Here is a 14,875-nt window from a genome sequence, read left to right as displayed (position 1 = left end):
ATATTTGAACATTTATCTGTGGATTTAAACTTCTGAGCTCGGTTTAATGTTTTTTTTTTTTTTTTAGCGGCCACGATGTGTAAAGTTTGTGTCTGTGTGCTGACAGAACATCATTACACCCACATACTCAAATCACATTTCCAGCTCAGATGGCTGTTATGAAGCCCCTCAGGGAAACTACATAACACTTATCAGAGGCTTCAATTTAATGTTGAACAAACACAATTCAGCACAGATGACTGTGGCACGGATAAGTGATGTTTTCATTTTAACAACAGATGATTTAGTGAGTTAATCGATGTTACAGGGGAAATTGGAGGACATGTTGCATGGCTATCAAGCTGAAATAGTAGAGATATTATCCACCCAACTCCATAATATTTATTATTTTTTAAAATAACATGCCTAATGTCTGCATTAGGGTTTCTCATATTTGCAACAACAGAAGTTGTAGAGGATTTAAAGTGCCGTTTATATTATAATACTGAAAACATGTCTCCTTTGAAAACTGATCCTAAAACAAGGAAGCTAATATATCATCGTCATAGAGCTCCTTTGATGCCTGAAATACAGCAGTGAGTCACACTGTTGCACTAAATGACACATTCCATCTGTTTTATTATCCATGAAAACACACACACACACACACACACAGTCTCTCTTGCTCTACTGTACATGTTTTTTTAATCCTATCCACTCATACAACATCCTGCTGTTGTAAATGTCAAGAGCTGCGGTGGAGACTTCAGAAACACATGCAAAGAAAGCATCTTCAGTTTGACAACACATTTGACAAATATTCACAACGTCAGCCAAAAATACAAACCCAGGCTGCAAATAATGACTGAGATGTTTCCAGTGGGATGAAAAAAGTGATGGACCAGGCTTTTTAAAGTATAGACTTTGTTATTGTTGATTGGATGAACCACTGAAACAAAACAAATCGGCAGAGGAAAACACTGAGAGTCTTTGAATGCTAACAGGTAGTCGTCAGCATGTAGTTTGAAGCTAAAGGTTTCACTTTCCTCTTATTTTTACACAAGGAAGGAGGGGTAGTCACGGCTCAGTCTCTCTCTGTGTTGGAGTGCTTGGGTTTGGGCTTAATCTACCTGTTTAGGTGCAGCTGAGACCTAAACCACAGTACATCCTCACAGGATGGTTACTGGTCCTAAACATCCATGCAGAGATGGAGTGATGTTACAAGAATCCAGTTGCTTTGATGACTGATGACCTAATAATGTAACTAATGGCCTTTCTACACTGTACGATTTTTAGCGATCTTATAAAACCATTGCATGACACACTACACGACGTGAATCTAACAAACTTTAATACGACGTCAAGTTTGACACGTGCAGATTGTACGATGACCATTCACTAAATCGCAAGCGATCGCAGGAGGAAGACGTGGATGTGGGGTGACAGGTGGTAGCAGCTGTCACACTGTGAGTCAGTCATCCTAAATTTCTGACACCGCTAGAATTTCATCTTAGCTTGTCTTTGGTCACAAGATGCTGACAACGGCCGTCGTTGAACCTGTCTCACAGTGCGACGTAAGACCACTGATTTAGAGCCACGACCAAAGATTTCTCCACGATTCTCCTATGATGGTCGTCTTTCGTCTGCGACAGCCCAAAATCACACAGTGTAGACCGCGCATTAGAGAATTCTTTTGGAAACGTTTGTCATTGCAGCACCTCATCGTGTGCTTTTTGTGTGAGTCTGCATCAAACTGCATCAAATTAGTGTAAATCTCAAAATATCTATAACAGATATAGTATTTTCCAGAAACGACGTTGTCCCATCTATTTTAGGAAATCACCATTTTAACACCAAGGGGGAGCATTTAAAGACAAACTGATGGTGTGATGTTGTCAAATACTGAAGAATACACGAGTTATCCTTTGTAGCAGCAGGATTTCTGATTCGCTTTCATGTGTTTATTTTTATGTGCTCCCAATTCTCTGATGATGCCATAAACACAGAGCAGACAAATTAAGCCAGACGTTTTTATCCTTCCTTCGTTTGTATTTTTGGCCGGAATAATCACATCTCAGCCGTTGTGGTGACTCTGTGCACTGTCACCTTGTGCTAACGACCCCCTGAGGTTTGAGGGAACCAGTGAGATTATTTCTGCTTCCAGTGCAGCTGTGCCTTAGAGAAATGTTTGTGTGACTACAACTCCAGCGTGCATTTTAACCCCTCTTCCTCTCCTCTCCTCCCCTCCGTTTTTATTTTAATATGACTCACAGCCCAGGGGAAAGCAGGCGTAATTACAGTGCAGCGCTGATCTGTGTGTGTGTTTTTTATTTTTGTGTTGAATCGCTTGGGTCCCAGGCAACCCGTCCCAGCCCACCTCGCTCCATTACATGAGCCCGTACCAGCTGAACGACTACGCCATGGCGCTTCGGGCTGTCGGAGAGATCATCCAGGACTACGACAGCGACAAGATGTTTCCCGCGCTGGGATTCGGCGCCAAGCTTCCGCCGGACGGACGGGTCTCACACGAGTTTGCTCTGGTGAGGAAGCGGCTTTATTGACATCCAGCTGTTGACCCTCATTAAACTGATACATATTCTGTTATAGGCACATAAACACTGAATTTATAGGCAGATACATGTCTGCATTGAAACTTGAGTACTCAAGGACACCATACACAGCACAAAACAATAATACATTAAGACACTACACAATACTAAACACTAAAAAGGTAGGTTAAAAGCATTAAAATCAGGCGTTGGAAGTCATGTTTGATCGGCCAGTTTGAAAAGGTGAGACTTCAGACAGGATTTGGATTGTCTCACCCAGGACCTCCGTATCATTGAGGTCCTGGGTCAAATTAGCTGGATGCTGAATGCTCTTCTGGGTGGGTGCAGAACATAGGACAGGTATGGAGGTGCTAAGCTTTGAAGGTTAGGAGCAAAAGGGTTAACAATAGGCAGGTGTTAGTCATCTGCCTTTAACAATTTTGTCAATGAACAACACTGAAGTGAATATTACATGCACGTGTCTGCAGGCAGTTTGCTAAACCATGCAGGAAGTTAGGAGAACGCAGGATGTCTGCCGGATTCTATCCAGGGATCGTTCAAATATTCATGGTTTTGTCGAACGTCTTTGACAGATTCTTAAGGATTTGTCTTGTGACAGAGTGTGTTCAGTGCAGAGCTGACTTTAGAGCAGCATTAAGATGCATAAAAACTGACTTTGGCTCATTATCCAAGCTGTTGCTGAACATGGCTGATCTCTTTCTGTCAGTCACAGTGAGAGAAACCTGCATGTTTCATAAAGCGTGACGTAAACAGAAAGTTCGAGCAGAGCGAGCCGGCATCGGGCACTTTGGAGCACACATGACCGTTGGTGCATTGGTGGGTGGCGAACACTGCTGTCCAAGAACATGCATCTAACCTGCCCGCGCACACACTGTGTGTGCCAAATGAGCGAGCTGGTTACTTTTTGTTGTAAGAACATGTCGCATGTATTTATTTAGCAGCATCTTCAGCTGTTTACAATTACTCCTATCATATATGAATCAATTGCTTTTATCATATAGAAGTCACACATGTTGCATGTGGGTGAACGAACTTCAGCACTATTAATGTCCATCCATCAATCATGATCATCCTTCCATCCATCCATCCATCCATCCATCCATCATGATCATCCATCCATCCATCCATCCATCCATCCATCAATCCATCCATCAATCATGATCATCCTTCCATCCATCCATCCATCATGATCATCCATCCATCCATCCATCCATCCATCCATCCATCCATCCATCCATCCATCAATCAATCATGATAATCCATCCATCCATCAATCATATCATCCATCCATCCATCAATCATGATCATCCATCCATCCATCCATCCATCAATCATGATAATCCATCCATCCATCAATCATATCATCCATCCATCCATCAATCATGATCATCCATCCATCCATTCATCCATCAATGATTCGTGATAATCCATCCATCCATCCATCCATCCATCCATCCATCATGATCATCCATCCATCCATTCATCCATCCATCCATCTATCATGATAATCCATCCATCCATCAATCATGATCATCCATCCATCCATCCATCCATCCATCAATGATTCGTGATAATCCATCCATCCATCCATCAATCAATCATGATAATCCATCCATCTATCCATCCATCAATCATGATAATCCATCCATCCATCAATCATTTGTGATAATCCATCCATCTATCCATCCATCCATCCATCCATCATGATCATCCATCCATCCATCCATCAATGATTCGTGATAATCCATCCATCCATCCATCCATCAATGATTCATGATAATCCATCCATCCATCCATCCATCCATCAATCATGATAATCTATCCATCCATCCCTCCATCCATCCATCAATCATTCATGATAATCCATCCATCATGATCATCCATCCATCCATCCACTCTTCCTGGTCTCTACTTTCACCTCCAGATGTTGCTCCAGAGGCATTTACAGTCATTACAGCTGCTCTGCGTTGGGTAACAGCCTCCCCGGAGGCACTCAACCTTGAGACAAGGCACATATGCATAATCTAACCATTAAGGATTCAACTTAGTCAGCTCTTAAAGAGGAAGGAGGCTACAGCTGTGCAGCCGCAGTGGGAGAGGGCCACCACTGAATCTGACGTAATTATGCAAGCTCCATTTACAAAGCAAAGGAGTCTCATGTGCACTGTTTGCACTCATGAGTAACCAAGCAGAGTTAGTCAAGATGCTTTCTCACAGAGATAATTAGACAGTCCAAAACATATGGGCAGCTTAAATAATGCATTGTTGTTTCAGGTGTCTAAAGCCCAGTCAACCAGACATCAATTTTAATACTTCTCAATGAGATACAACAACAACAACAACAACTTTCTTTTAGCATCTTTTGTGGATAAGCACAAAAGATGATGATTCTAAGACAAATTATCATGTTTTCCCTTTTTTTCTGAATCTGTACTGCGCCATGTGAAATGTGGAACGCCTTGCCTCAGGATCCTGTAGTGAAAAGCTACAAAAGAAGAATCAAACCGTCCACATTTCCCCAAAATATGAGCATTAAGCTTGGGTTTCACATCCTTTAGGCACTTGCAACCCTTTAGAGCTGCTTACACCAGGTCATATTTGTGATAATATTGGGAACATTATTGATGTTTTGGCCCTGAGGTGGCCAGTTTTTGGTATGCTTGCATATAATCCTGTTATGTTGCAATTTGCTTCCAGAATATATTTGTTTTGAGAATAAATTGTAAACCCACTGGTGTTTTGTTCTCATAAGAGAAAATCAAATTTCATATTTTCTCTCCTTCAGAATGAAGCTGGTCGTATATCAAACTATTGAACTTCATTTTTAATTTTATAATATGCACAGCAGAATAGATACCTGAATTGCCCTTGAATATATTTTACACATTTTTCTGATCAGTTAAGGTGATGCTGCATGTGTTGTCATGTAGCAGGGAAGTAGCTGAAACATGTGTATAAAGGTCCTCTAATGTAACCCAGACACAGCAGATGCATTATATTTTAATGTGCCCCATTCTGTGCAGGGATTAACTACACTTTTGCATGATTTTAAATGATGCTTGCAGTGTAAGATTACTCAGAATAACATGATTTAAATATGTTATTCCATGCAGCCCAACACTAAATGAACATGGCATTCACGCAACAAAGGAAGCTAAGAGCTTCAAATAATTGTTCCTAGACATTAAGATAGAAATAACCTGACAAATATACATCACACATCCTTCGTGTTAGGTGTCTGGTCTCCACCGTTTGATAATTTGGTAAAATCAAATTGCTATTACTATAAATCAGTAGATGTTGACAAAGATATACTTTTATAGTTTTTACTCTTGCACCTCAGCCATTTGTGTGTAAAACAAGGCCGTCTAGCATTTGCCTTTGCTTATGCTGAGGAATCTCTGTGAATCATAGACATAAACAGACAACAGATGTTAATATTTACACATCTTTGTCTTCTCTGATTTTTTTTTACAGAATGGGAATCCACAGAACCCGTACTGCAATGGTATCGAGGGGGTGATGGAAGCCTATTACCAGAGTCTCAAATCTGTGCGTCTCTACGGACCCACCCACTTCTCCCCTGTTATTAACCATGTGGCCAGGTAGGTCCACTGTAATCAGCGCGAGGGATATGGAGCATGTGGGCAGACACATGCAAATGTTACGGTGAACAGTGTCACCACGAGATATACAGTCCAGTATGAAGGAAGAATAATCCTTTAAGCTCAATCAGCTTTGGTGACTTTCCAGTCACACCATGTGTGTAGGCTGCTGCACAGTGATCTGTGAAGCAAAAGGAGATGATTAAAATAAATGTGCTAATAACACTGTCACCTGAGGGGGGGTTGATGTGGACTGTGGTGGTTTGGACATAGGCGGTGATTGTGACAGTCCGTCTGGAAGGTGACCAGACTGCACAGTGACAGCAGAGGGAACCAAGCAGCTTAAACATCTCCATGTGCATGTGTAGAACAGCTTCATGAATAACAGTCAATGTTACACCTCCTACTACTTCACAGATAAACAGTAAATGAATCCCTACAGACAGAAGCACGGAACATGTGCCAGTGCATCAGCATTAAAAGCATCTAAACCTGATTCATGGGAGGAGAAGAAGCTGCTTTTAAATATTTAAAACTAATATTCTGCGCCTCTAACATCGCTTGTTAAATGTACACACATTCCCTCTGATGAAAAGTTACTTGCTGTGTGTAGTACATATTCTCCGACTCCCACCTGACGTTCCTGGTTGCCAGATCTTGTCTCATGATCCTCAAGACTGACTGTAACAAGCACTTTTCCCACCTTTCATCATCGGCTTTCAAATCCCATCTCTGTGCGAGCGCCGTCCGCCCACTCAGCCTGAGAATAGCTGCATTGTTCAGCACTCACTTCTGTGGAGCGTCTGACTAAAACCCAGGAGGACGTTTTTTTTTAAAAAAGTGACACGGAATCACGTCAAATTCCTAAATAAAAATAAGCTCCTGTGACGTCAGCAAAATGTTCACCCTGCTTATATATAACAGACAGCTGCTACAAGTGTTAGCTCAGAGCTGGAGGCACAGACCTGTGTCCAAGCTGTAACTAATAATACATCATGATCATAGTTTATAAAGGGAAGAGAAGTGGTCATCAGAATGTGAACATGCTGCCTGATTCTTGGTGTATTGCTGCAATCATTCATTCTTCTTGCCACACATCAGGCGGTGTGCCTTGTGGTGGGGACCTGTCACTGTCCTTGGAGGAAGTCCTTGCAGCTTTAGTAGGGCTGTCTATTGGCAAGAATCTGGCGATACGATACATATCACGATACAATATGATATATCCCGATACTGATAACAAAGACGGTATATATTGCGATTTTATATATATATATATTTTTAAGAGTATGGAAAGCTTGTTTGGAAAACCTCATCTGAATACTAGTAATACATCTTTCACAATAACAAAATGTTTAATTATAATTATTTTAATTATAAAAACATTGCACAATGCAACTGTATCTCACATTCAAGTTGTTTTTATGCTGTGTGTGTGCACCACAAAAGTAAGATGTTGAAATTAATGTTTGCTCATAAATAATCAATAAAAAAATCGATTTGGCCACAACTTAAATCGATACCAGTATCTCCAAATAAAATATTGCGATATTTCACAGAATCGATTTTTTTCTTACACTCCTAAGCTTTAGGCATTTTTTCAGGTGACAACATCAGCCAGAAGCAACAGTTTGATTATTATTCACATTTTTTTTGCAGATCTTCTACTAACCAGCTTTCTGAGATCCTAATCAGAGGCTGCAGTTGTTTTGTCTTTGTTTTGTTCCACACTGGCACGTGTGGAAGTAGATACAAATTCACATTGTGATGCCATTGAGAACTTTGTGGTTTAAATTCCAAAAGTTTTTTAATATTTTGGAGCTTATAAGTACAGTAACTGTAATGAAACAGTAACTGTAGACGACTCATCAATAAAAATAATATAACTGTATTGCTCTCCGAGGGGTAATGACCTAGAATAAGACTTTATGTAATACGGTAATTGCTGAGGCAATAAACAGGCCTGGAGACTGGGGGGGTATTAAAGGACTAGTCCAACCAAATTTATACTGTAATCACATGAAGCTGGAACAGAAGTAAACATTCTCCTCATGACAAATAAACAGTTAATAAAAGTCAATATTTTGCAGACAGGAAACAGAGAAAAGTGTCATACATGATGGAATGTGTAGGTTCTCCATCTGCCTGCTGCTATTTTCTGCCCACTGACCTCTCGTCTTTTTTTCCATGGCAGGTATGCGTCAGCAGTGACAGACGGCTCGCAGTACTTCATCCTCCTCATCATCTCTGACGGAGTCATCACGGACATGGCACAGACCAAGGAGTCCATAGTCAATGTACAGTACCACATCACCTGACTGCAGCTTTTTGTATTGATTTACTTAAAACATGGTTGTCTGTGTAAATGAACCTCCCCTCTGTCCATGCAGCATGCTCCCCAAGCTCTCCGTGGATTTATAGTTTTTGCTGCTTGTTCTGTGCTTAATAGCTCAATGCTGGACACTTAATAGAGCAGAAGACATGTTGATGAATTAGGCATATACTGTAGAGGAGAAGGAGAACTGAGGCTCATGCAGAAACAGGAAACAACAAGCAAAGCCAGTGGGCTGAGACAGATGGTGCATTCATCATTTTATTCTACGCCTTTTATCACATCTCCCAGTTTGTTATCTGCCAGTGTTACTGGTGTTATCCTCAATTTAATGCTTCACAGTGGCTGTGTGTAGTGGCTATGGGTTAAACAGATAATGAGCCCAGTGCATTATGGTGGATTTTTTTTACTTCCTTCTTGTCACACACTATTTTCTGTTGATCTATTTTTTTCCTGTTTGTGTTGCTGTAGTTTCATTTTTTTCCCCACTTTTTTTTGGATCTGGATAAACACAGTGTGGAATCCGAAACACTACACACAGCAGCAGTGTTGTGTGTGTGTGTCCATTTTTCGTGAATTTACCGTAAAGCCTGGAGGAGCAGCTTTCATTAAGTCAGCAATAACGGACCTAATAAACCTGCAAGTGTTTGATATGAAGACTATAAAGCAAAGTTGCTGTCTTTGCCTTTTAGTGCTTTCCTCTCTTGGCACTAATGAGGAAAGTGAGGATGGGGGGGGGTGATCACCCCCACCGCCACCACCTCCTCCCCTCAACAACAACCCCCCCCCCACAGACCCTGCTGCGTTCAGCTCTAATAACTCTGCTTTCTAATTAGAGTGATCAGAGTTAATGTGTGTAACGATTTCTGGTGCGCTTGTATATTTGGAGCCTCAGTCCGCATCCGCTCCCTCACCTCCTCCGTTATTCGCCTCCCCCTATGTGATTGTAATGTTATTGTAAAGTAAGATTGGAGAGTAATTATTTACTAGCCGGCAGATGATGCATGTCCCTCATCCATCTGAAGCGATCTGGCCCTCCATCTAATAACCACGGGAAGTTATGAAGCACTGACAAACCTTCATTCATCATTCATCACTGTAACTGTAACTTCGCTGCTGCCCCCCCCCCCCCCCCCCCCCCGGATTTAATAAACAATATTGCGATGCAGGGCAAGCGGCTCAGCCCCACCTCGGGGCAGGGGGAGATGTAAATGGGAGTCATTTTGAAGCTGTCATGCTTTGGGAGATTCAGACAAAGTTGTAAATGCATGAAATTAGAAACTCGGAACAGGCTGGAGGAGAGAGGCTGAATCGGACAAACCGTGTCTGTCTTCACAATGCTGCTGGATTTTTCTATTGAGGCTCCTCTCCATGGACTGTTAACATACAGTTAGTCATTTGCGGGGGTATTTCACTGACAGCCTGCAGGGTTTAAGATAGCAAGTGGTGAAAAGAATAAACGCTGCTTCTTGCCCGCCTTTGATGTGCTTATTCTGTCCCCCCCCCCCTCTTTCTACAGGCCGCGTCTCTGCCCATGTCGATTATAATAGTCGGGGTTGGACCAGCGGAATTTGATGGTAAGCAAATGGGTGAAGATCACGTGCACGTGTGTGCTGTTGTTGTGCATGTGTGTAGGTGTGTGTGTAATCTTTTGCCTTCATCCTCCTTTCTGCTTCCTATCTCTACTCCCACATGGTTCAGCCCTTCCTCCTCCTGCTGCAGCTTTTCTTTGCCTCACTCCTCCACTTTGCTTTCCCCCCCTAATTTTTTTCCTCCCCTCCTCCACGGAAGCCAAGGTAAAGAGGATGTGAGAATGCACATATGTCAAGCCAGAGGTGGTGCTCTCCTTTTGTCTTTTCTTTCTTTAATGTCACATTCCTCCACCTCTCCCTCTCGTGTGTTTTTTTTTTTCGCATTCTGGTGTGCAGAGCAGCTCCAGCACAATGAGCACTGAGTCAATAACATTCAACAATTATCACGCTCGTGGAGCCAGAGTGCATGGTTTCATAACGTCCCCGTGGTGCTCATCGCCAGCCTTGCTTACATGTTTTATGTGTGACTGATTGTGTGTGTGTGTGTGTGTACCCTCCGTGGGGAATGTAAGCCAGTGGCATGCAGCAGATACAAACAACACAAACTACATGTCAGGTCTGTTCAAGTCTGTTGACGGGGCACGAATGATGTGTTTCCCCGCTCCAGAAATGATAGAGCTGGATGGAGACGAGGAGAGGATCTCATCCCAAGGACGATTCGCAGAGAGGGACATTGTTCAGGTACGCTCGCACAGACACGCCTGAGAGGCTGAGAGACGCTTTGCTGAGAGGAACGTCTTCAGAGAAATGAGGGATTATTGAATAATGGGAAAAGGTCACGGTGCCTGACCCTCTGCTGTGCTCAGAACAAGAGCACAGCAGAGGGCTTCTCTCATTCTCCTCCCTCTGTTCTTCTTCTTCTCTTTCTCAGTTTGTTCCTTTCAGAGACTACATTGACCGACGAGGGAACCACATCCTCAGCATGGCCCGTCTGGCGAAAGAAGTGCTAGCTGAAATCCCAGACCAGTTCCTGTCCTACATGAGGACCAGAGGGATCAAACCCGGGCCCTTGCCGCCCCCTTACACCCCTTGTCCACCACCGGCCATCCATCCTCTCCTCGCCAGACGGGTAAGCCGAATCTAAAGGCCGAGGCCACGCCACGACCCCAGCCAGCCGTCTCTTCTGGCCTTCTCTGCTTTCCTCTCTCAGCTTCTTCTTCTTGCTACTCTTCACTGGAAGCTAATGAGCAAACGGCAAACTTGGCCTGCTCTCTCATGTTGCACCTTCGCGAAAACGCTCGGCCATGGACAGAAATGCAGGTGACCCTGAGTTGGGGACATTTGTAGAAGGAAGGACTTCAGTGGGGGGGGGGGGTTTGAAGGATCATGTCAGCGGTGTGACATCACATAACTGCACCAGGAAGCGCGAACAGGACCGAAACCACCGCTCGCCACTCGCACCTGTCAGAGTGGGGGATGCTCTTTTTCTGAAACACTCTTCATCTCTTTGCTATTCCTGTTCCCACTGTCTTTCACAAAACCGGTCTCTTGATACATAAATGTTTACAAAATTAAGGACAGAAGTGATTTTTTTAGGGGACAATTTATACCGATCAATGTGAAAACCTTTCAGATGCTTTTTTTTCTGCTGCAGCGGCAGGAGGTTGTGACTTTGTACAGTTCGGTTTAGGCCATGTGCTTCATTCTAGAGTGTCTATGTTTTTTTGTTTTTTTTTTAATAAATGGTGCATGTGCTAGTTTAAAAGAAGCATGCACAGTTGTCCTGCACTCAGGGCTTTGTCCCTCCCACACAAACACCGCACCACCAATGCCATGTCCCATTACGAAGGAACCCATCACCTGAAACCTTCCCACGCTCTTATCTTCTGCTCCATCCACCTGCCTTTGCTCAAAAAGGAAGCTGCGCTCCCTGGGAGTCTGGTCCGATCAAATGCGACAGGGACTTAAACCAGCCTTACTCTTTTGTCAGATAACATTCACAGACACCGTGTCCGCCATGGGTTCTGGAAATGTTGATGATCTCCAAGCCCAGAAGTCAAAAACACACGTCTCACTACCGAACCTGACTGTGTGTTGCGCTTTTTACAGTCTCTCTTTTTCATTTTTTCCTGGAACAGCACTGTACTTTTGAAGCGTTTTTGTTTGTTTTTACTTTGTTTTACGTCTCTCTACCTCTCACGTTGTTTAGTATCGCCAAAAATGTTGTATTAAAAAGTGTTTTCAGTGGTGTTTGGTGAGTCTGTAGAGCTCTCACACAAGTATACAACATGTTTGCCAAACTGTAGGTTAAGAACGACAGCACTTTGGTTGCTATCAGATCAGTGTTTTCATAGTGATTTGGTAGCAACACACTGTGAATATGTGCACAGACAAATATGGAAGCTATAAACTAAGTTAGTTAAAGTTATAATCAGGGTTAGTAGCACGACGCTAACTATCTCCTCAAAGGAAAACCTGTGTTTCAGTATTGAGCACTCGCCACCTGAAGGCTCCAGGGCCCACTGCTTCGAAGGCGCCAGCAGCTGCTTGGTTTCACAGTCACATCTGCTCCCTCAGCTTCAGTGATAATCAGTCTGTGAGATCTGACTCTACATTTAAACACCTTTGTCTTCATGTTAACTTTTAAAATATATTGATACAGTAAATAGTCAGAGCAACAATGTGTGTCAGGCGATAGGAGACATATTGCACCTCCATAGAAACAGTACAATCATGGCTGCTATTACAGCCCGTGTGCAGTGTAACCAGTGACCAGTGAGTTTGATATATTTAATATTCAGTTTCATTATAAATAATTGATCACACAGTTGATTTAACATTTTTAATTACTTACTTTTATAATGAGCAGTTTTCTGTTTCTTTTTGGGCGAAGTAACTAGTAACTTGTTACTTTTTCAAAGTAACATGCCTGACACTGAGTATAACACAGCTATAAAGACATGAATCATAAACAAGTTAAACCACTCTGGTAACTGCTTCAACAAAAATACAAATAAATTGGGATTAATATGTGCATTTTTTCACTCTTTAATCTCCCCCAGACGATCAATGAAGTATCCATCTATCTAAACAGATGTTATCAGTTCTGGAGAATAACATGTTCTGCTCTGTAGAAGAGTAGAAAGCTGCGTGTCAGAACGCCAGCATGTCATGCTCTACCCAGAGCACTAAAAAGAGTGATTTTATGATCTTGTTTTTAATAGGAATGTTTTAGTTTGGACACGTTTTAAATCCAGACATGTAGAGTAGCATAGTTTTGTTAAATTATCATGATTTTAACCTTAGATTTGGTCATATTTTCTGACAAATAACACATTCAGGGACCAGTGGAAATGTGCTGAGATTCTGGTAAGCATCGCACTGCTGCTGAAGGGTTTTGCGGTTCTTACTTAGTTGTGTCAGTGTTTTATTTTAATTCAAAAATTGAACATTTTCATACATTTTCTCCCTGACGTATAGTTACGGCTGTGACTTTTAAACTGCTTTAAATGCACGCTGCTGTCCTCTCTGAATCAGTAAGCTACGATCATTGCAGCGCCTACATGTGGTGAGTTGTGGATGGAGTTTTCAGGTAACTGCACAGTCACTTTTAGACAAGTTTTGGCCTAAACGTTGTGTCCTCTAATGGGTACAACTTGAACAGCGTAACTCTCAGCAAAGCACAAACCGTTTCCTATCAGACGAGCATCAGACTGCTGCATACAGAGGCCCGTTGTCCTGTAGATGTGTGAAGAACAGCGTCCTGCTCTGTATCTGTGTACTGCATACTGTAGACTCTATCTGTTTTTTTTTTTTTTGTTTTTTTTTTTTTAGGGCCCTATTCAGTCAAGAAATCAATACAAAAGAAGGTTTACAACATTTTTCTAAACTCACGCCTCAAACTCATGACATTCTTCTCGGCTGATGATGCTTGTTGTTCAGTGTTTTCATAGATGTTTATACACTGTACGGATGTTTTGCCTTTTTTGTGTATTGGTCAGTGTACCGAATGTGTAATGCTGCTTCTTTACTGCTCATATACATTTTATACTGAGGCCTGTAATCATATTTAAATCATGACTAACAGGCCTTATTAATGTTTATACTTAAGTTATTCATATTTAAATCATGAACGACAGGCCTGTATTTTTTTATGAAGTTAAAGGTTAGATAACGATGTAGACCTGGTGATCAGATCACACTCTGTAGCAACATATTTCCTGCCAAATTGTGAAGTGTAGCGTTTCATCCCAGAAAAAAAAAAAAAAAAAAAAAAAAAAAATGGTCGCTCAAGTTTGACTGAATAGGGTCCCTGCATGTGTGGAGCGGTGTGCTCTGATAGATTTTGTACTCTGTGTTTCATGGCGGGGACCCCGTGCAACGGCGGGGACGTCAAAATGCACAATGTAGCAATGGCCTCACATCTGGTCTTAGACTGGAGCAACTCCAGACTGAACCAGCTGAGGCAGGAACAGTCTTTTTTATATGTTCATGTAAATATATATTGTGTATATAACATATATATATATATATATGTTTTCTGGGGCTGGGGTTTGACTTGCAGCAAACTGCCGGGACTCTGTGACTTTCTTCCTGAAACACAAGGCAGGGCCTTTCATTTATTTATCACGACAAGATGTCAGCCTCGTCTCACACCTACACGCTCGTCTGCTGTACATCTAGTACATGTATTTATATATGAAACATGCATGACACTTACAGAATAGTGAGGGTTGTGTAAATAATGTTTTCTTGCTCGTTTTGTTGAAGGTTTTTAGGTCCTTCACGTCAAACTGTTCTCTGCATCAAACTGCATCAAACTCACAGATATAGACAATCAGAATACATCAACCAAAGTAG

At 42.1% G+C, this 14,875-nt stretch overlaps 1 protein-coding gene across 1 annotated transcript in view; it reads left to right on the top strand.

The window, feature by feature from the left end:
• LOC114451718 (copine-8-like) overlaps positions 1-14,875 on the top strand; it is a 75,447-nt gene that overhangs the window by 52,524 nt on the left and 8,048 nt on the right. Inside the window, exons 15-20 of the mRNA XM_028430526.1 lie at positions 2,338-2,519; positions 6,027-6,154; positions 8,346-8,448; positions 10,003-10,060; positions 10,683-10,756; positions 10,947-11,144. Of these exons, the coding sequence (XP_028286327.1) occupies positions 2,338-2,519; positions 6,027-6,154; positions 8,346-8,448; positions 10,003-10,060; positions 10,683-10,756; positions 10,947-11,144 (743 nt within the window). The remainder of the gene's footprint in view (positions 1-2,337; positions 2,520-6,026; positions 6,155-8,345; positions 8,449-10,002; positions 10,061-10,682; positions 10,757-10,946; positions 11,145-14,875) is intronic.

The sequence above is a fragment of the Parambassis ranga genome, chromosome 19, assembly GCF_900634625.1.
Source record: "Parambassis ranga chromosome 19, fParRan2.1, whole genome shotgun sequence".
Classification (NCBI taxonomy): Eukaryota; Metazoa; Chordata; class Actinopteri; family Ambassidae; genus Parambassis; species Parambassis ranga.
This window is presented reverse-complemented; position numbering and strand designations above follow the sequence as displayed.